The following is a 24,107-nucleotide window of genomic DNA, read 5'->3' on the forward strand; positions in this document are numbered from 1 at the left end:
TTATCTCAACATCTTGAAACTGCTCCTTGTAGATTGCACTTAATATTGTGTTCGCAAGGGTTATTTCTATCTGTGATGTGAATACTTCGTGAAATATGTAATGGTACTGGTATCTGTTACAACAATTACAGCAACTAGACAGCCGTATGCAGAGCCCACCAAGGTTGTAGGCAAGAAGAGAGTACTATATTTTTAAGTAGAACAATTGTCCTATTGGAAATCAAAAATATTTAATCACCTATATCCTGCAAAAACACAGGGTTTAAGAACAAAATGACGAATTCTGACCGTTTGGAAGGGACAGCTGAGCAGAGGTATAAATCATAACCAAGAGAGAACGTTTTGTGGTTTAACATAATGTAACATGTCTATGCTTTACTTCCAAGCAAGAGAGAACCTTTCATGAAACCAAATTCTGCACGGATTTTTAAGAGTTTCAACATAAAACATATTATTGGAAATACATCTGATGAGTGGCCTGCCACCTTTGCAGCTTTGACCAGAAAATACACGTGCTTACATATTTTATGTAAACAAGCAGCACTTTATATACAGATAGTACGCTCCTACAGAACAAAACACAGCATTTTCCACTTCATTTTACCCCTTTCTGCCTTTAATCAATGCTTGATTTGCTAGTCTAGAGCTCTGATTCATAGAACTGGATTTCCGTACTTCAGAGTCTTGTCCTCAGAATTCACAGGACGAAACCTCAAAACTGTCCTAACAAACATTACTGTTACAACAGAGCAGGTTGGATAGCATCCTTAGAGCTGGGAGCCTGCTAGAACCATTATTTCTGATGACATTAAAGGAGGACTAAAGAAGTGAATATCACTTGTCAAATATTATAACTAAGGTACATCCATCAGCTTAAGGTTCCACTGTCTTTCTTCAAGCCAACACAGAATAAACAGTTCCCGCCAAAATCAGTGAACTGATGATCAACTGAGTAGGATCTAGACAATAGGCTGCAAAAGTGGGTGAAAATCTTTAGAGCTTGCAAAAGCAACCATAGTCAATGCAATTAAAACATCCTAAACTATCATCTTTAGAGAAAACACAGTTAACAGAATCTGACCACCATGTCACAGCAAACTTACATGAAGATGAAACAGTTGGAACAGCCGGAGCAGGGGAAATCATTTCTGGCAGATCTGGGTGAGACATCCTAGTCATTTTTGGAGATGGAGAATAAGGTAACCCTTCTGGAGAGAGATGTGAAGATTTAGGAGATGAAACTATGCCACTTGAAGTAGGAGGAGCACTATTAGGAGCAGGATAGTATGGTAAACGAGATGGTGCAGGTGAAGCTGAAGGAAAAGAATGACCACCCAGGTGCCAAGGTTGAGGAGAAGAATTCTGTGGAGAGAAGGAAGGAGTAACAGGAGTTGTAACATGGGGTGCAGAAGCTACTGTTTGATGATGGTGGTGCCCAAAAGGCTTAGCCATGCCAGGTGAGGGGGAAGGTGCTTCTCCATTCAACCAGGAGACTGGAGCATCCCCTTTATGCCTACATTTAACAGGGTTTGAACCATGATGTAGGTTACAATGAACATGGGAATGACAAGAAGAGGGTGCAACTACATGGTGACAATATGGAATTGAACCGTGGCGGTAGCAGGGAGATCTGGCATGGTGGTGGGAAACTGGTGCCGGAACTGCATAGTGAGGAGATGGAGCAATAACATGCTGGTCATAAGATGGAGGGGTGGAATGTGTTGGGCTAATAAATGTGCTTTCAGAAGGCGCTGACACTGGAGTAAGAAGATGATAAGGTGGAGGACTTGAAGGGTATCTCAGATATGATGACAACTGAATCTGCTTTACTTTGCCAAAAAGAGTGTGATTCAGTCCCAGGTTACTTGACGGATTGATTTGATGAGCCAACTGCCTTAGCCTTGGAGTCGGTAGAGCCTTCCTCCCCACTACTGGCACAATAAATGTCTCAACTATAGTTGGGGGATTCACTGTTGACCCTTGCAGATTTGTTAACTGAACAAACACATTCTGCATATACAGGCACAAAGCAAATAATGAGTTGGAAATACATCCATATGCATTTTATACCACTAAAAACTGCAGGATTTTCCAGTAGGAAAAACAAATACTGGTAAGGAAAATGTCAGTGACCAACCTCATTGGGCCGAACTCGCAAATAAATGCTCAACTGCTTTCTTAGTTGATTTAGATTTTGAACAACTTGAGCAATTGTGCCATGTAATGTAAAATTAAGGAGCACAGGGTTTTGTTGCAAAGGAAACACTTTCTGTTTTGGCACAACTGTAATTCCTCCAGGAAATTTCAGCAGTTGAAAAAAATAAGCATCCCCAAAAGCTTGTGATTTCAAAGAAAGATTATAACTCCCCGATAACAGAGTTATGAATGTTTCTCTTAGCAAAAAAAGGCCATATGATGAAATATTTGTGTGCTCAGTATCTGGAAGAACATCAAATATAACTTCAGTCGAGTTTGTCGCATTTAATGGCTCAAGTGATGTCACTGCAGCCTACATATTCAGCAAAATTTAAATATAAGTTACTTGAAAGCAGTTTGATCAAATGAATCTTGTATATTGGAAGTAAATGGATTAACCATACCTTTGCAGATGGAACACTTATTTCCTCCCATATAGCAGCTTCCAACTTTAAAATATTAGCATTGACAGCAGAAAATGGTTTCTGGAGCCTAAAGCTCGCTTGTATTTGAGCTATAGGAAAACAATAGACACACTAAATTGAGTTATATATAAAATAATTGCATGGTGAATGGAAATAAATGAAAGAAAAAAAAGAGCCAAGTTGGATTATTTTTCCATCTTGCCCAAACCCAAGCAACATCTGATATGGACCTCGATAAGGTGAGACCCGGATACATCAAGGACATATCCCATTACAAATCCATTTCAGACTGTAGCTGATACATCTAGATAGTGTCAGGCCATTGGGACCCATGTTCAGTTGAGTATAAAAATACAAAACCATGAAACAATAAAATAAATATTTTAGAATCTAATCATTGTGCTCTATACACTCTGAAATATAACATGTGTATGTGTTGATAATATGATATATGCCAAATCTATTCAGGGTGTATAGGGAATTTGTGTTTGTTGTATGACTCTATCCAAAGCTGCACATGTATTAAGATACTGTACCTGATTTCATGCACCAAAAGCAATAGGAGCATAAACTTTGCCACGGAGTTAAAACAATAAGATTATATCTTGCCAAATGCATGAGAAAGTAAAGGCCAAGCAAGAGAGTTCTAATACAAGACCTCGAAAATAATCATCTAGTACAGCCCTTGGCTGAATTTATGTCCATACACTAATCATAATCCCAAAGACAGTATTGATATTATAAACTAGTTCCCAATAGCGATATTGCATAGAGAAATAAAATGAGCCAACTGCAATCGACACAGACAGGGTAGGGATATCCAGAATCACAAGTTCATGAGAGATGTATTAGATCAAGAAAGTTGGTCACAGTTAACTCTTTCAGATGATCAGGCAATGACAGGACTAGGAATTACTTCCTAGTGTAGGTCATCTTTTCACTTTAAAATTTAAAATTACTGAATCACATGTGACCTAAAGGCCCATGGCTCCTCTTAGAAAATAGAATAGTTATCAAGCACCAAACACCCTTAAAATTAGCTGAAGAAAATTCTTGTGTTTCCATTTAAGAAATTCATGACCCTTCAGATTTCATGACACAAAAATCAACATAAAAAAATCCTTTTTCATTTACAGATTTATAAACAATAAGGAGGTCGAAAAAATCACACTTATTTAGATGCTACATACATCAAATAGTTATTGAAGTACTTAACGATGAGAGATCAACTTGAAATCTAAAACAACTGAAAGAATGATAAATGATTAATGCAACAAACAGAAAGTCCTTCACAAACACCAAGGGCTCTCCAGCTCTTTCGTCATCCATCTCAACATTTTCAAAACTAGTGAATTATTCAAGTATCTACAGAAATAATAAGTTACAAAAAATAAAAAAATCCTACGACATCATGCATTTTTTATGTTATTTGAAATCAAAGGTGAACATTACAATTTAACTGCAAGTCAATTCAGATCCATTGAAAGGATAGAATAGTTATTCCAACAGAGGTACACACATAAATTCAAGCTGTCGTTCAACAGATTATATATCTGTTAACCTTCATGTTTTGGATCACTAATATCTTTCATTGTGACGAAGCATAATAGACCTTGTACACCTTGGGAAACTCACTCTATCCCACAATCACAGCTTTCAAACCAGAGAGTTCAAGCTCCACCCCCTTCTCCTCTAGAACAGGAATGTAGACAAAACTATCCAACATTTGAAAATGATAAACGTCAAGTTTCTCTTATGAAGAATCCCTAGTCTTGTCCTTCAACACCCAATGAGTACATCTGTTTAGAACGAGAACAACAAAACTGCATGCCTCTACCCAAGGAAACATAGATAAATCTAGATTGTGAATAATGGATTTTGTTGTCTAATGGAAATGTTCTTCTCTATACAAGCACATTCTGCTGTAGGTTGTAAGACAACCAACTCCCTCTTGATCTTTATATCTCTGCAAAAAGCACCAAAGTCCTTGGAGGTACACTTAGTCCATTATCAAACCTCAAAACCTTAATCTTCCTTCCCATCTAATTCTCTAGACTAGCTTTTTAGTCTGGAACTTTTCAAAGGCCTCATATTTGGTTTTAATTCAGTCCATTATTTTTCTTGATGAATTATGGTAAATATTTCCCACCAGTGAAGATGCTAGCATATATCTGACACATCCAGATAAATCAGATCAATGTCGGACAATCCCTATACCATATCCTTCAAGAGAGGTAAACCTCCACAGCATGAGTGACCAAGTCTCTTGTACCAATGCCACCGAAACATTCACTATCATTTATAAAGGGTCGACATTTAATCAAATTAGCAATCAACTTATAAAGGCCATCCACTCACATACCTTTGATCAATACTAAACCAAGATCCTGGCTGCAATCTCTAAGAATGACTTGGCCACATATTTAATATCTGTTATGGTTGACTCTAAAGTACGTTTTTAATTAAATCGGGAAAACTAAGGACATCATGGAGTTCAAGAACATCAATTTTAGGTATCTGGAAGGAAACATATCATGTCTTTGTAACAAGATATATAGTATCATTAGAGCTCGTATACCTAACTTTTGCTCCAGAATTACGTTGAAAACCTTCTAATTGATCAGATTAGAGATCGCTCTATAAAGTCCACCCCCTCGCATACTTCTAGCGAATACTCACCAAGATCTTGGCTGCAATGCTGATAATGACTTTGATCATCAAGTTCAACCATACTTAAGATCTATCATGGCGAACATTAAAAGTAAGTTCTTAGTCAACCTAACAACATATAGGACATTATAGAGTTAAAGACCATTGCCTAAAGGCATGCAGAGGAAAATAGATATATGCCTACAACACGAAATATAACGTCCTCACCAAGCACTACATGTATACTTACCTTCTACTCTTAGAGCTTATTAAAGGGCTCTTATTTGAAACCATGTAATGATCCTCCATTGTATACGTAGCACCCTACACTAGAAAAGTTGTTAATGGATGGGTATAAAAGCATGGAGAAAGTTTTCTTGAGCCTAAATGAAAGCTTATCCACCATTGAAGTTTCTAAACCAAATTGCCTCTATTGTTGTCATTGCTTGCCCTTCCCCTTCTTCTTGTAACGTCGAGAAGCATAGTGACCAGTTTTGTGGCATATGAAACACTCGTATGGCTCTCCTCTTCCTTTTCATGATGAGAAGAATTTAAGTCCTTTCCATTCTAACCCTTTCCTCTTCCTCCTTTCTCGCCACATTTCTTCATCTTCATAGTGAGTGAACAACTCAATTCTCTTCCACTTTGACTGAAATAGGCTCTAATTTGATCTCCTAGATAAAATCATCCCAAAACTTCTTAAAAGTGGTCATCATCCTATCAATGTCAATTTTACCTCCATTGAAACAGTTTATATGGCTCCAATCTTCCTTCCCATGAGAAGAGTTTGAAAGTGGTCATCATTCTATCAATGTCAATTTTACCTCCATTGAAACAGTTTATATGGCTCCAATCTTCCTTCCCATGAGAAGAGTTTGAATCCTCCTTTCCCTTCTAAACCTTCCCTCTTTGTTCTTTCTTACCACCTTTCTTCGTCTTCATGGTTAGGTCACAGTTTTTATTCTCTTCCACTTTGTTTGAAATAGTCTCCATTTTGTTCTCCTCCTGTATAAAATCATCCCAAAACTTCTAAAAAGTGAACATCCCACCAATCTGTCCCTAGATCCGAAAACTTCTGAAAAGTGATCATCATCCCACCAATGTGTCCCTAGATGAGTATAGCCCGTTGAGAATCATAGCCACCACCTTATCATCGTCCGCATCCACCACACTGTAGCAAGTTGGTCTCAAAGTTCAGTTATCTTCAAAATACATGTGGCCACTATGTTTGTGTCACTAATGCGTGTGGCACTAAGCTTATTCTTTAGTAAGTCTTGAGAAAACTGTTCACATGCTGATACAGAGTGATCAAAACATCATAAAAAATCTCTTTTAATGTCTTCCCCTCCAATGATCATTTGCCAAATCTAAGCTGATTCACTTCATCTTGTCCAGCTTTTTGTTATGTGTGTGCCAATTAAACACAATTGGTAGGAGGTGCAACCTTAGTTTCTAAATAAAGCCAAATATCGACTTCCTCAAAATGCATTTGCAATCTGTACTTCTAGGATGCAAAGCTGGAAGTACCCTTTTGGTATACACCATACACTCATTAAGATCAAGACTAATCATGACAAAAACTTTTGAAACATGCTGGCATCATATAGATCAGCAGCCTATGACAAGTGCACATCCACACTCTAATCATTGAAGCACATAGAGCATCACCCTATGCAACCTCTCATAGGTCTAACCCACTTCAATAACTACACAAAGGGCACTAAAGTTCTCTGATTTTTAGATACATACATAGATAAGCATACAAATTAGTTTTTTTTACAAATTTAGTTATAAATGACATCAAATCTTTATATATTCATAGAATGCATAGTTCAAAAACTCGGACTTGGCCAAAATCTGGCATGCTCAAATTGAACACAGAAAGGTAACTTGGCAAAAGCTTCCAAACATTAAAATTTGAGTTGCCAGTTCCCTCCAAATAGCTACCAGGTCTACGTTCAATCCTGGTCCAAGAAGGGCAGGGACGTGTACAGAGGGTGCTTTTTACGGACCCTAGATTCATGTCAAGCAAACCCAAAACATCTTTCACGTACCTATAGAAAATTTAGGTCATTACTCTACTTAAAAACAAATCAAACATTTAAGACATCTGGATTGACTTGAATGCATCCCTAGCTCTAAAGAAACTCCTTATGAGGCATCTGAAAAACAAGTACAAAATAAGTTAAAACAAATCAAATGTTTACGCCATTTTAATTGACTTGAATGCATCCCTAGCTCTAGAGAAACTCCTTATGAGGCATTTGATAAACAAGTACAAAATAATTTACCTCATTGTGAATGCAAAACACAAGTTGTTCGTTTTTGCTGAAACTTTGTTCTTGCTTGCCATCAAACAAGTAGAGTTGACAATTCATCAATAAAAGTTCCAAAGCGATTAGTTTTCTATTCCTACATGTATGCAAGAGCCCATTTTCTATGAAAGAGATTGCATTGAAAAATTTTACAAGAGAGGCTGGCATTTTTGGGTTTTTCTTCAATGATTTAACAGCATATGCTTGTAATCATTTAACTCAATTAGCTTCTACATTAATTTTTTTTGGTTTCATTTGTAGAAATGTTTTGGTTCTGAACTTGTTGCCATAGGGATTATAATGGCAGTGTAAAGTTTCTGCAAATTCTTTAACTGAATCAAACTTAGATTATACCTCCTTAAACTTGCTGTAGATAAACTTCAAAGTTCTGTCTTGAATGAATTTAGAAATATAAATCTGGAAATGTTTTTTTCTTCTGCAAGTTGTATTTGGGCAGTATTGACTAAGGAGCAGAGTTTATTGTTTCTTGTGTGCTCTTAGACTTCAATCGTACCCTTGATAAATATAGAGATCAAGGGACATGTCCAAAGTCTACTTTGACTCATCCCTTAAAGTCAGCAACTTTCCATGCAATAACAAGTTTAATCCTAAACTAAAACAAAGGAGTTTAGTTAGATCTAAACTAGTACTCAAGGATAGGCGCCAATATCCTTAAGAGAATAATGCAATGACTTTAGATCAATATATATCATGCAAGATCAGATCAGCATGATTGCAAGTTACAGAATTAACACTCCCTCTTAACTTGATAATCATACTGAGAGATATCATATCTAGCAACATCAATAAAGATGAACAAGCAAGAACTGATACTCTATATCTATTTGAATCTTCTTAGCATGTGGTATCATTGAACACATGATACAATGTCATATTACTAAACCTGCGATATGACAAATCACTGCTACTAGTGATAACAATATTGCAAAGAATACAATATACAGGATAAATCCAGAAAAAAAATTAAATTCTTCATTTATCCAAGTTGTCACTCATAGATACTGGTATTCCTATATCACAATATGATCCTGAGTTTAGATGTACCAAAACACGGGATAAACTCCGGAGACTAATAAAATTCTTCCTTTATCCAAATTGTGACTTATAGACATAGCAATGCCTACTTCACAATGTGATCTTGAACTCATCTAGATCTTACAATAGAACTCTACTGTTTGGCACATTATCTAAGAGATTGTCATCTCTCATAATGTCTTTTATACAAGTGTTTATTATCTCAGAGATCGTCACCTCTTAAATATTGAATACAAATAGTGGAGCCCATAACAGTCAATAGCCTGACAATAAAATTATTTTATTAATAATTTAAAGAATACAAATGAATTACAATTCAACCATAACAAGTCTTTTCCTTAAGTGATCTATCTTCACTCTAGAGAGAGGTTTGGTAAGAATATCTGTTGTCTGATTTGCAGTGCAAATGTATTCTAATTTTACAGTATTCCTGTCTACCATATCTCTTACATAATGGTAAGAAATTTCGATATGCTTGGACCTATCATGAAAAATTGGATTCACAGAAAGCTTAATGGAACTCTGATTATCACAATTAATAATCGTAGGATTCATGGCTTGCCCAAATAATCCCACAAGTAAGTTTCTAAGCCAAACTGCTTACCGAGAGGCCATCGCTGCTGCAATGTATTCGGCTTCTATGGAACTTTGTGCTACTGAAGACTGCTTTCTGCATATCCAAGATATCACTATTGATCCCAAATTAAAACATCCTGAAGTAACTTTTTTTGTTTTTAACACTTCCACCCAATCTGAGTCAGTGAATCCATGTAAATCTAAATCAACTTTCTCATATTTGAGCCCAAGATTAAGAGTGCCTTCTAAGTATCTCATAATGTGTTTGACTGCAACTAGGTGAATCTCCTTTGGCTCACACATAAACTGACTTAAGGCATTAACAACATAGCAAATATCAAGTCTTGTATTTACCAAGTACATAAGGGGCCCAATCATCTGTCTGTAGAGAGTAGAATCTATGGAACGTGATTCTTCTGTTGCTTCTTTAAGTTTATGTAAATTAGTCTCCATTGGAGAAGACATAGACTTGCAATTCCACATTCCAAATCTCTTCAAAATATCTGATGTATACTTCCCTTGATTAAGCATAATACTATCAGAATTATGTCGTACTTCCAGTCCTAGGAAGTACTGAAGGAGTCCCAAGTCTTTCATCTCAAATTCTCTAATTAGATCTTTCTTGCATTGATCTATGAGATGATCATCACCTATTATCAGTAAATCATCAACATACAATATCAAAATTACCATATCATCTTTATCCCTTTTATAATATAAATTTGGATGGGCTTCATTTTTGGAGAATCCTAAGCTGGTGAGATACTTATCAATTCTTTTATACCAAGCCCTTGGAGCTACTTAAGCCCATAGAGAACTTTCTTGAGCCTGCAAACAAAAACGTTCAGATCATGAGTTTCAAATCCTTCAGGTTGCTCCAAATATACTTAATCTGTAATCTTTCCATTTAGGAATGTTGTTTTACATCCATCTGATGTACTTTCCATCCCTTCGATGCTGCAATGGCTAGGATTTCTCTTACAAAGGTGTATCTGGCAACATGAGCAAAAGTTTCTTCATAATCAATCCCTTCTTTCTAAGAGAATCCTCTGGCTACAAATCTGGCTTTATATTTTTCAACGCTACTATCAATAGCATGCTTAATTTTAAATATCCACTCGAAAGAAACAATAGATTTTCCTTTAGGTCTTGGAACAATTTCCCAAACATCATTCTTAGATTGGTATCCTTTTGTCATAGCTTCTTTCCAAGCTATATGTCTAATAGCATCTGAAGTATTGGTTGGTTCTGATTTGGAAAAATCATTCATGTTTGTTGTATAACTAAAAAATCTTTTGAGTCTTTTGCTTTCTCTAACTGTTCTAGAGGGTGCAGCAAAGTCTCGTGCTTCCTCAACTGTTTTAATGGCCCAAAGTGGTCTTTTCATTGAATTTCAAGTTTCTCCAAGATTAAGGTTTTGAATTTCATCTTCAATTTCTTCCATGTTCTCCCTCTAAGACTCAGACTCAATATTTCTTTCAGAACTAGGTAAAGGAGAGAGTTCTTCAGAACTTAGGGCTCTTTTGAATGCTAGATCTTCTTGAAAAATTACATCCCTACTAAGTTCAAAATTTTTCTGTCCAAGTATAAAAATCCTATATGCTTTAGATGTTTCACTATACTCTACAAAAATACCCTTCCTCCTGGAGGGTTCTAACTTAGTTCTCTCTTCTTTTGGAACATGGATATATACAAGGCACCCAAAAATCCTAAGATGACTTATATTGGGTTTAACCTTAGCAAAGACTTCTTCAAGAGTTTTATCTCTAAGGAAAGAGTGAGGGCTTCTGTTTTGAATATAAACAACAATACAAGAGGCTTCTGCCCAAACATAATATTCTAGATTTTGATCAAATACCATAGCTCTAGTAGCTTCTATAATTGTTCTATTCTTTTTTTCTACTACCCCGTTTTGTTTTCGATTATAAGGAATGGTATATTCTCTCTTAATTCCTGTTTCTTTACAAAACCTTTTAAACAAATCTGAGGTGTATTCCCCTCCATTATCAATTCTAAGAGTTTTAATTTTATGTCCTGATAAGTTTTCAGTTAATGTTTTAAATTCTTTAAATCTCTTTAGGATTTCTTCTGATTCTTTGCATTTTAAGAAGTAAATCCAAGTTTTCCTAGAGAAGTCATCTATGAACAAAATATAGTACCAGAATCCTCCAAGAGAAGGAACAGACATAGGTCCACATAAATCTAAATGGATTAATTCCAAAATATTGTTGGTTTTTCTAGTGCTATCATGAAATGGACTTTTCGTGTTCTTAACCAAAGCGCACCCTTTGCATGTACTTGAGTAATCTTTATTTAGTTTAGGTAAACCAGTAATCATCTTCTCCATAGTTGATAAGGTTTTGAAATTTAAATATCCTAACCTTTTGTGCCATATTTCATTTATGTCTATAGCTTCATGAATTAAGGTTTGAATAGGTCGACTAGGTTCTGAATTTAATTCATACAAATACCCTTTTCTCCGACCAATCAATTTTGCTTTCTTAATTGATGAGTTCTTAGCCCAGGTTATTACTTTACCGTCCATGAATGCAACATTATGTCCATCATTTTCAAGTGTTGTAACCAAGATTAGATTTCTTTTTATTCCTAGTACATAGAGTACTCCTTTGAGAAGAAGAGAATTTCCTGATTTCAGTTTCAAGGTGCAATTTCCAATTCCTTTGACGGAATGTGTTGAATTATCACTGACGGTGACTTCGCCGTTAACTTTTTCTGATATAGAGTCTAGTGCTTCTTTGTATACTGTAATATGTCTAGTTGATCCACTATCAATCAACCATGCTTTACTTGAGACTTCATTTGATAGTGACGAATACAATACATGATTCTCAAGATCGTAGTTATCTTCTTCCCTAGTAACATTTGTACAGTTTACTTGTTGTTTAGAATTCTCAAGGCAATTAGATCTGTAGTGTCCAAACTTTTCACATCTAAAGCACTTTATTTTGGATAGATCTTTCTTAGATTTGTCATTCTTTTGATTTCCCCTTTTCTTCTTGCCTTTATAGGAGTTTATATTAAGAACATGAAGTTCTTCATCTTCCATTTTCAATTTCCCTCCTTTCTTTAGTTTTCTGGATTCTTCCTGAAGACAATCTCCCTTAAGTTTATTGAAGTTAGGAAGTTTATCTCTGGCACTTACTCCTTCTGCGAAAGTTTCCCATGAATCTGGTAATCCATCTATAGCCATCAGTGTTAGTTCCGTGTCACTAATGATGATTCCTATACTTGCAAGTTCATCTCTTATGCTAGCAACCCTTAGGAAGTAAGAATTTATCGATTCTCCCTTCTTCATGTGTATGTTATTTAGTTGCCTTTTTAGTGCAAGATCTCTAGTTGCATTGTTAACCTCATATGCATTTAGTAGTGCATTGATCATAGCAAATGTTGTTTTATGTTTTGTTAGCATAGGTACGATATCATTTTTCACTCAATCTAATATGATTTGAATAGCTTTCCTATTTCCTTTAATCCATAAGGATTTATGAGGTTCAACTATAGGTTGTCTGGATGTTGATTCAACAAATTATTTTACATCATTTTCTTCAAGAATCATCATGATTCTAAATTTCCAAGCATCACAGTGTTCTTTCCCATCAAACCTGTCCTCGGGTCTAATTGTGTATGTCATTGAAGATAGGAGAATGATGCTAGATATATATATATAAGGTCTGATTACTTAATTTGCAGAACCTAGGTTCAACTACCAGATCTCTGATACCATATAAAGTTTCTGCAAATTATTTAATTGAATCAAACGTAGATTATACCTCCTTAAACTTGTTGTAGATAAACTTCAAAGTTCTGTCTTGAATGAATTTAGAAATATAAATCTGGAAATGTCTTTTTCTTTTGCAAGTTGTATTTGGGCAGTATTGACTAAGAACCAGACTTTATTGTTTCTTGTGTGCTCTTAGACTTCAATCATACCCTTAATAAATATAGAGATCAAGGAACAAAGGACATGTCCCTTCCAAAGTCTACTTTGACTCATCTCTTGAAGTCAATGACTTTTCATGCAATAACAAGTTTAATCCTAAACTAAAGCAAAGGAGTTTAGTTAGATCTAAACTAGTACTCAAGGACAGGTGTAGTGCCTACCCTCGTTCACATCTTTTCTAGACTCATTGTTGCTATTATTATCAGACTTTGATGGACTAGTATTATGATGATGGATTAGTGGTACTGTTTTGACACTATCAGACATTATGTTATGGATTCAATTGTTATATGATGAGATCATTTAGACTTTACATTTCATGTATGTATGATGATCATTATATTGTTTTTAGTTATTGTTGATGATTAGTTAGATGGTTATTATTTCATGTGTTTTATTATGGATACTTACCCCATACTTGCATGTGTATGGTGTGCGTGTTTTCTTATTGTATGGCGTTTCTGATGTGGTTATGGAAGGGAGTCGTAGTCACCTGCTTAGTCGGGATCTACACGATGCACCACTTCCTGCCATTGCCTGTTTAGCTTAGCACTATATATATATTGTATGTACATGCATGGTTTTTCTGCAGGTTGCAAGTACCGGGTATCGACTTCCCTGAATTGCCAGGATGAGCGTACCCTATTATACTATCTCAATGATAAGAGAAGGGAGATAAGTTCTCAAGTCCAAATCCCAAACCCTAAAACCATTTGTCTTAGTGAGTTGGGACAAGTATCAAAGTTGAGCACCCACTGAATGTGTCGGATGACATATTTAGTGATTTTTAATCCTTTAGACTGGTTTTGTATGAATTGACCTATGATGGGTTTTCATATTTTGTTATGAAGGTCTATGGTGAATTTTCTGTTAATTAAATCTTAACAAATAGATTTAATTAATAAAATTAATTATTTGAGAAGATTAAATATCATGATTTTGATATTTTGATTATAATTAATTCAAGGAGAATTAATTGAGAGAAAAGAATTAAATAAAAAGAAAATTAGAAAATTAAAATAAATAATAATTATAAAATACTAATAAATTAATAAACAAATAATAATAATAAAAGTTATAAAAATTAAAATAAAAGTTATTAAATTAAAATGGGAGTTATAAATATTTAAATGGAAATTATTTAAAAATAATTGGAATTATAAGCTTGCTTGGAAATTAATGCAGTTCTCCATTTTTCATGTGTCAACAACACGGAGGTTAGTGCATCAATTGAGCACATGGTGTCTACAACCCTAGGGCTTATCAAAAAGGTTGGAAAAAGGCCCATGCTTAGTTGGCGACATCTTCCAGCTGGTTCTAGAAGCATTCTAGGGTTTTCCTGAGAGCTCTTTATATTCGGGCATTTCTTAGAAGCTTGGACATAGCATGGATAGTGTGGATAGCATGGAAAACAATTGAAGCATTGGAGGATTCGGGAATTCTGAAGAAGGGGAGCTTGCTTAGCGGGTTATCTAAGGAAGAGCGAGTTAGCATCAGAATCCGGGTAGATTCTTGTGTTTTCACTTATGCTACTTCTGCATCTTGTTTTCCCCTGTCTTCTTCATGTCTTCCATATGCCTTCATTATGCATTTTGGGCAATTAAAATTTATTTGAGGATTCTATATGCTTAGATCTGAAAATGGCACGGGCTAGGGTTACAATTCATGGACAAACTCATTAGAATTAGTTATTAGAAAATTTTGAAGAAAACAAGTTTCATAGAGAGATTCTGAAAATGAAAGCCTGTATTCATAAATTATTATTTTCACATATATACTGTGATTCTGTATATATATATATATATATATATATATATATATATATATATATATATATATATATATATATATATATATATAAAAGTATATATATATATAAAAGTATATGTATATACTTTTATATATATATATATATATACACATACATATGTATATAATATATATATATATATATATATTCATGTGTGATGAAAATCGAATATCATAAACGTTTTGGAAAAAACGTTAAACATTATTTACAAACCAAATCGCACCGCGCGCAGCGGAAACGTTTTTAAAAAACGTTTAAATGATTTCCGGCGGAGCCGTATCACCCCGCGGGTACGCAGAGGGCCTGCCATCGCAGGGACTGCGATGACAAGGGTACTCTGTACCCGCTGTCGGGCAGACCTGCGATAGCAGGTACCTTGTACCGCGCGGCTCCTTAAGATTTGTTTAAGCATTTCAATTTTTTATAAAACATTTCATGAAATCGGTTATTAATAATTCGATTTTTATATATATTTTGGTTTTATTATTATATATGTATATATGTATTTATATATATATTATATATATATATATATATATATATATATATATATATATATATATATATATAAGTATATATGTATATATGTAATTATTTTATCAATAAAAGATGTGAGTTAGTAGAGATTTTAATAATTAATTTAATTAAACATTAGTTTTAATTAAGATTAATTATTAGCATATACATAATCGAAGTTTTGATCATTGGAAATGATATTTCTCAAATGAAGTTTTTATAAATAAAATATTATTGGATCAATTAGAAAATTGAATCTGATGGAGGAACTTTTATCTATCAAGTAAATACATGGGTTAGGTAAAACGTGAAATTTCTCCACTTGAAATTAAATCTGGAAAAAACGTAAACTGAGACATTTGAAATTTAAATTTGAAACTTAGCAAAACCAAAACATGTGTTTACATTGTGTATTCCTTATGCTAATGTTTTGGGTTTTGGGTTGACTAGTGTTGACCAGTTATAGGACGTCTACCAGAGGCTTGGGGGTTATGTGATTGTGATGTCATGATGATGTTTTATTTTCCGATCTTTATAAACCCAACCATGAATATGTGATGGAATGCTCTATGTATTGGTTGTGAATACTGATTGTTATATTTGAGATTCTTATGTTTGAGACCCTTGACTTAACCATTATTTTTGGTCATCGATCAGTTATCCTTGGATGTATTTTAGTCGCCATGATGGGACTAATATGTGGATTTATTCTTGATGATGTCATGTGGTGACATGTATGACTCAACCATTTTGGAGTCTTCGATCAGTATGTTTGAGATATTCTTGGTTGTTTGTTGAGAACCAATGGATATGATGATCTATTTTAAGATATATTTTGGTTAATAAGAACCAATGGATACTTTGATTATCAGTGATACTTCAGTTGCCAATAGAGAGCTGTTGTAGTCATGATTTTCTATGGATATTGCTCATGGAGATTTGATGCTTTTATGCATATTTGATGATTTTATCATGGATATTTGATGATTTTGCGGACTTTCTTTATGTTTATGATACCATGAGCATTAGGGTAGGATATCTGCATGTAGTGTTGGGAAGTGGCTTGCAATGGGGGCCGGGGCCCTAAGAGGCTGCCAGGATAACTCATTGCAAGTTGGATTAATAAGTGATAACATTCACACTTAATACTAACTGAATGAACCTAAAAAGATAAGAGTTTTGGTTCTCGCCCATGCCTTGAGTGCTTGTATAGGCTAAGATGGGAGTAGAGAGAACGCATGGTTGCGACCTTGCATTCCATAGTATGCCTTGTCAGTATTAAAGGATACTAGTGGCCGCATGAGATCTGTATGGACCCATGGAGTTTAGCTAACTGCCAGGGTAACTTGTACGAGATAAATGCGATGACACTTTCCCGCTTGCATAGTAGGTTCCTACATGTCATTGTGTGCCTCTGGGAAGTAGATGTCTGTTTTGGTGATTGGAACCTTTGAGTTAGTATACTTTTAGGATTCCTGGACTTTAGAGACTTGTGCTATGTGGTTTTGATAACCTATTTGGGACTTGGGATTATCTCCTCAGCACGGTGGGAGTGGACCACTTAGGTACCACGCGGTTGGGTGGTAGTGTATTTTCCACTCTTATCATTTGAGATTCATTGAGACATCGTGGTTGATGCGTCCTTCGTGATGGTGGATATGTATCCTTTCATTGATGATTAGCATATGTTAGATGATGTTATCTTATGCTTATATTTGCATGTTAGATTACTTTCTACATATGATGTATTTATTAGGAGTGACATTCCTACTATGTTAATAGCGATGATCTCTTCGGTGATTTGGGATGTTACGCACGGAGGGATGGCTAGGGCCCACGATGGTCTAATGATGCTATTAACAGTTGGGAGGAACCGTGCACTTAGTTTATTTTGTTGATCTTTATGATGGATGTATATGACTTCTATGATGATGTATCATAAGTATCATGTGATTATCTTTACTTTGATGTATCATGGATTAGAATAGGATGATGTACCTTATTCTACATATGTGTATTCTTTTAAGCCTTCATACCCTGTGACATGTACAGTGGATGAATGAGCAGTTGGATATGTAATAATTGAACATTGGACTTATCATTATTTATTCATGTGGATGTTGTACTAGATGGATTCATGTAAGTACTCACGTTAAGGGATCTCAAAGAATGTAATCTGTTGTGTTTACTCTTTAGATGGTCATTGCTATTGCTTCCGTTATTGTGCATAAGTTTTATGTGGTATTTACTTTCATGGAAAAAAAAAAAAAAAGTTACCAAACTTAGTGAAATTCTAGGTTAATTCTTTGGATCCCTTGGCGGGGCATTACAACAGGCACCGATATCCTTAAGAGAATAATGCAATCACTTTAGATCAATATATATCATGCAAGATCAGGTCAGACCAATCTGTTATCAGATCAGCATAATTGCAAGTTACAGAATTAACAGGCAGCAAGTTCAACTTCCATGGGCCGACCCATCTTCAAAATAGACCCAAATTCAGCCCTTTGGAGATATGCAATATGATACAGTCAATTCCAAGTGGTGTGAATTATATCTGTTTGGCATCCATGGGGTGGGCATCAAAGTTTTTATAAGAAAAAATAATGAGCACATCCCATTAAGCAAGTCAGAGCATATATTAATAAGCAAAACAAGCAAATAATGTAGCAAGTCATATAGAAGGGATCTCAAGGAATGAATCCCCTCATCTGCCATCTAATCTTCAACCTGTACAGAGCTACCCATTTCTGGCTACACCTAAACAACTTGCAGCTCCTAAGAGATCAAAGGTACCATTTGAAATCGCATTTAAAAATGAGTCTCATGGTATTGCCAATCGACACATTGTAAAATGTGTCTATGCAAATGGATTGTCTTTTAATGTTTTTTCCTCACCATATTGACAACAAACAGTGAAAACAAATTAATGAAGATCCAAAAGTGCACAAGAGCCCAGGTTTTAAGATTCTGTGTAGCACACCATTTATAAAGGATAAGTTTGTAAAGGACTCAACGAAGTCCATGAAATTCTTGGGTCAAGACAAAGGTATCCATTGTTTTCAACAGATGGAAGGAAGAAAGAAATCAGCCATTGATATATTTATTATTGTCCCCTAAAAGGGCAATATTCTAATTGATTTATGAGGGGGAGGAGAAGGATCGTACATTTATTGCTAATATTCTCTGTCAAGTCATTGAAAAAGTGGGGCCTTGAGATATTGTTCAAGTCATAATAAACAATGGCAAATATTGTAGAGCAATCGGTTTATTGGATGAGGAGTGTTGCACATCGTTTGGATACCTTGTGCAGTCCACTCTCAACCATATGCTACAAAACATTGGTACTAAATTTGATTAAATCAAACAAGAGTATGGTAAAGCTAAAGGCATCCAAATGTTATTTACCCACCACTATATGTCACAAGGCATATTCAAAACATTCTCAAATTTGGAGTTATTCAAGATAAATGACATATAAAACTTAATTATTTGATATATCAATTTCACTTTAATAATTTATTTTTAGAACTAGATTTATTTTTCTTCTAAGTTAAGAATTTTTCTTTCTAATTTTTTTAATTTTGATTTCAATTGAATAGGTTGTTGAGACCCATTTTGCTTCCAACACAATTATCAAAAATTACTTGTGCAGGTTCCACATGCACTCTCTAACATGATCATTAGTCAAAATTGATCCATATGGAGAAAATCTAACATTGCAAATCCAACAAATATCAAGCAGATGATTCTAGATGGCATTTGCTGAGATTGTGTCAAATGTCTCTAGTTTCACCAATTCCAGATTAAGTATGATCCATTATACCAACATGGATGGGCATTGCTTGAGAGAGATATGAGTGATTGCTAAAATAAAAGGCATCATTGATGCAAAAGTGCAAGCCTAAAGAAACTTTTCTCAAACAACTACACAAAATTATTGAACAAAGACTAAACACAATTACCAGCCTGCTTCATCTTCTTTCCTTTGCATTCAGTCTCAAATATTATAATACTGAGGTCCATTCAGTCAACAAGGAATGCACCATATAGAAATCTTCAAGTCGACCAAGATTATAAGGACATGCTCCATAGACTCTTCATTGCTTCTAACGTTTAGATTGCAATTAAATTAATTTTCACGAATTTCGTAGACTCCAATAGCGTTAGTGTTGATGCTGATTATGACAGGCCTAAATTGATACTCACAATTAGCAACACCTCCATAGCCAATCATTCACACACCTAAACCTCTTGCAATCAAAAATCTTCTTGCAAGTTTTATTAAATAATTGTTTTATTTTTTCGAAGTTTCATTTATAATTTCAGATGTTTATATTTTCTATTCATAAATCTCTAATTTTGTCATAATAGGTTGTTAGCTCATACACTTTTAAAAGGAATTGGAGCACATACTTTTTCATACAAGCAGTAAAATATAACCAACTGCACTCACAAAAAGTAGAGGATTTAGTGCACATGCATTTGAGCCTGTACATCTTTTCCCACATACAAATGGCTATATGGAAGAGGTCACAAGGAAATGGAATATCAAGCAAGCTAGCCAGCATAAGCATGCCAATGCCAGTGCTAGAGCCACGATTTGCTATTCTTCTAGTATGCTAGTAACTACATTATCAAATATGGATGGTGATGATGACATCCTTCAGAGCCCATTTGCCATTGATGTTTTATCTGTGCTGACTATTGACAGTAAACATTAATTTTTTTTAAATTAATACATCCATGACATTTGAGTTTGACTAATTCACAATGTATTATTTTTTATTTTTAATATTATATTTCATTGAAGATTTTACTATTATATGACTCCATATGGAATTTCGAACTTAATTGCTGCTGCAAATATATATATATATATATATATATATATATATATGTTATTTTGAACCAAACCTGAAATCCACAAACCCAAACCCAAACCAATACCAGGTTTAGTAACTTAGATTAAAACACACACAAATTTGGAAATAACCATTTAATACATAACTCAAACCAAATTTACAAAAGCCAAAAGTAATTTTTCCTTCATTTATAAAATAAAAAATAAGTCCAATGCACATCACAATGTCATATTATTAGTCTTAGAAATCTCATCTGTTGGAAACATTAGCCCTAAACAATTTTATGTCTTACAATTTAAAAAGCAAAGCAGAGGTATAAGGGGATATTGAGCAGAGCCCGCAGTATAAGGATCGATGGGGAGCACTTTTTGCAGGGGTCTGGGGGCAGAGCCTCCAATAGGGTTAAGAGGCAGCACCCCTCGTGTGGTCCCAATCACAACATATGAACATATGGTAGGGTCAACGGCTAGTGTCCCGACCAACTAGCCCAAATTAAGGCCCCAAAAACCATATAGACCTTCAAACTCTTCAAACTAAACAACCAAAGCTGCTGATTTCTGTCCCCTGGAGAAGGAAACAGCAGCCAGGTAAAATGATTAGAAAATAACGAACTTGAGTTGGGATGGGATGAATCCATCGAATGAAAAAATGTATGCAATGTCCTTATCCAAAAGACAGTCTGCAAAGATAAAACATAATGGTCCTGCCAAACTTAAGTCATAGACTCAACATTAACTCCAGCAAAGCAAAGACTGGAAAGAAGCAGTTAAAGACACACACAATCCGTGCACTTTACATTGCTCCATTCTATCTCCAGGATGCATTTATCAAGGAACATAATATGAAAGTCTTGATCGTTGCCATAATCAGATCAGATAAAGAATAGCAGATCACTATTGAATTAAATGTCTGTGGTCTAATAATAAAGAGCAATATAAAGCTTGCCTACATTTAAAGTGCTTCAGTGCAGAAACCCATTACGTTTAACAAGCCACCGTACCCACAAACACTCTGCTTGCTGGAGCGCGGCCTATAACATAATAGTGTGATACCTTTCTCGGGAATATAACACAACGTGGATCTACATTCAGGATTACAAATAACAAAACAGTGAGAAAATAAGAGCTCTTCCAGTTCTTCCTGAGCTTTGCAGAGCCATGTTGTTGCACAGGACAGACTTTTCCAGGCTAAACCCAAGTGGGAATTGTTGAAATGAAAGAATTTACTACGTCCTTGTTTTCCATATAGAGACGCATTGCAACAAACAAACCAGATCTTTCCAAGCAAGTCCCAAGAGGGTGTAGCTGAAATGAGTTAATGTACGCCCCCACCGAAACACGTTGCTACAAAGCAATCCTATATGGGAATTGTTGAAATAAGTCAGTATATCCACTTCCTTTGATATTTTATGAAATTGGCTGGTCTACTCACTTCCTCATGCCGCCTATAGAGCCACACTATCACGGGCAAAACAGACGAAACTCCCAAGAAAGTTTTGATGAAATGTGCTTAGTCTGCCCGTTTCCAAAAGACAAATCAGATTCCAAGGAAATCATGAATGATTATTGTCGAAACGGACCACTTAATCTACTTCCTCAATTGTTAAGCAAGATTGTACCAACCAAACCAGATTTCTCCAAGAAGATCCCACGAGGGTATTGTTGAAATGGGCTAGTTCATCTACTTCAACATTTTTTAACTCACATTGTAAAACTTAATGAAAATGGATATTGAAAAAACGGAAATTTAGAAGCAAATCCCAAGTGGGTGTTACTCCATTTGGGCTAAATCGACTCACCTTGAAGATTATTTGCTGGAGCAGTTTCCCCAGACGTCCCATTTTTCTTCCCAAATATTGGAAGGGACCAAACCCCAAATGCCAACAGGTTCAGAGAGAGAACCAATGCAACCACACACTTCCGTACGCTCCCTGTACAGATGCTTGAAGCACAAGCATTGAAACTACAGCTAGAGGGCTCATGAATTTCCTCCCCATCCTCATTGCCTGCAGGATTGGAGCCCTCGTTGGGTTTCCCCATTCCAAAGGAGAATGTCAGCTTGCAGAGAACTGGCAGTAAGAGATCTGAGGATAAGGCATTGGAAAATCTGTAAAAAATAACACATGGATGTTGGGGGTTCTCTGGTGTTTGCTCCCGTGGGTTACGTACAAATGAGACTGTGAGCCATAGATTGTGTTAATATTAGCTTCAGTGCTGTGAAGTTTGCACAGTACTTACGCCCAGCAAACAAACGTTTAAGTGAAGTGATTTGTAAGCTTTTCGTGATCATCGTTTGGCTCCTGTTCTTCCCTTCCCTTAAATGAGAGGGCCCTTTCGTGGGGTAACTATTTTTCCGGTTTTTCTTTTCAAATTAAACTATCAATGCTAAAAGATCTACGTTAAAAAAATATCTTGTGGCCATGTAAAATGGATTTTTCAAAAAAAAAAACTAAAATTTGTTAAAAAAAAAATTGAGAACTGTAGATTTAATATATTGCATGCGCAATTTGGAATAACTAGTTATGAACAGGATTAGCTCTCTGTTTATAGCGACATTTACTCGATCTGGAATATGTCCTCGTTATTATTGTTATTGTATGTTTAGGGGGAAGTAGATGAGCAATGAGAGAAAGTGCATAGTTTATCCTTCCTTTATTTTATTGTTTTATGTTTATTCTGATTTTCTTTATATATTATTTTTATATAACATTTAGTCTTTTTAAGATATACTTTAATTTAAATTTATATTACCATGTTTATGTTTTTATTTTTAGTGATTTGTATACAAACCCATGTCATAAATTGATTTGAATGATTTAGGAGAGTTGATTTTATAAGATGAACTTTTTCTAATTGACTAATTAGTGCACCCTTGCAACCAAAACAATTAGAATTAAACTTATCAATCAATCCATTCCAAGAGAATCAAGCACAAAATTCCCACACAAAGATAAACCAAGGTAAGAAGCTAGGAAGTTATCAAATTTTCAACCCAAGATTTTTGTGCTTCTAGCTTTCCTTATTTCAAAGATCTCGCCTCCTTAATAGAATAGAATTCCATGATCAAAGTATCAATAAATTGCTAATGGATGCAAATTAGGTTGGCAAAAAAGGTGGAGAGATATTTTAGGAAGTCATTAACCCCCACTTTGCCAAAAAAACATTCTTATTTATGCTCCAACATTTAATTTTTTATATTTTGTAAAATATGTGCTCACTTCAAGAAGTCGAGGATCAATGTAGAAGTGTAATTAATGGCATGGAAAATACTACATTACAAGGTATCAATTGGTGGCAAGTTGAAATGTATTATGGTTCACCCTATCAATTGTCTTTTTTATCATAAACACGAAGATATGAGACACATTTTTTGGAGTTGCCAATTTGTTAAGAAGTTATGGAATTGTGTTTTCCACTATATGCCTACTATTTTGTGTCATAAACTTAACTAGAAAGAAGCCTTACTCGAAGTTGGGCTTCAAAACAATGTTATTACTAAAGGAGTTTGTCAAACAATTTTATTGCATTGTTGGAAAGCCCAATGTAAAGAAGTCTTTAACAAGTCTTATGATCCTCAAGAACTTGCATTTCTAAATAGATTCTTTGATATATTTTATTGTCTTACATCTCTTTTATCTCAACTACAAGCGGGCTCCAGGTTGAACTTAAAGATGGCATACCAAATCCAATGTATCCAACATTAAGATTTTCAACTCATTAGCAATCATCATTTTGG

The 24,107-nt window shown here is 35.0% G+C and overlaps 1 protein-coding gene across 1 annotated transcript; it reads right to left on the minus strand.

The window, feature by feature from the left end:
• Positions 1-424: 424 nt before the first annotated feature.
• On the minus strand, positions 425-22,758 carry LOC149550485 (uncharacterized). Its single transcript, XM_089793491.1, has 5 exons — positions 22,171-22,758; positions 2,601-2,710; positions 2,138-2,509; positions 1,104-2,010; positions 425-971 (listed from the first exon to the last, which is right to left on the minus strand). The coding sequence occupies exons 1-5, from the start codon at positions 22,409-22,411 to the stop codon at positions 895-897; spliced, it is 1,707 nt and encodes a 568-aa protein (XP_089649617.1). The 5' UTR covers positions 22,412-22,758; the 3' UTR covers positions 425-894.
• Between the last annotated feature and the right edge of the window lie 1,349 nt (positions 22,759-24,107).

Source organism: Cupressus sempervirens, chromosome 7, assembly GCF_028749045.1.
Source record: "Cupressus sempervirens isolate cs-2001-9-10 chromosome 7, ASM2874904v1, whole genome shotgun sequence".
NCBI lineage: Eukaryota > Viridiplantae > Streptophyta > Pinopsida > Cupressales > Cupressaceae > Cupressus > Cupressus sempervirens.

What these genes read in the sequence shown, in the direction of transcription:
- LOC149550485 (XM_089793491.1), bottom strand. Translation starts at nt 22,411, where the DNA reads ATGGGGAAACCCAACGAGGGCTCCAATCCTGCAGGCAATGAGGATGGG. An exon ending in TAAGTGTTCCATCTGCAAAG is followed by an intron (nt 2,510 to 2,600) that starts GTATGGTTAATC and finishes CTGAATATGTAG; the next exon opens with GCTGCAGTGACATCACTTGA. An exon ending in TGCGAGTTCGGCCCAATGAG is followed by an intron (nt 2,011 to 2,137) that starts GTTGGTCACTGA and finishes CTGTATATGCAG; the next exon opens with AATGTGTTTGTTCAGTTAAC.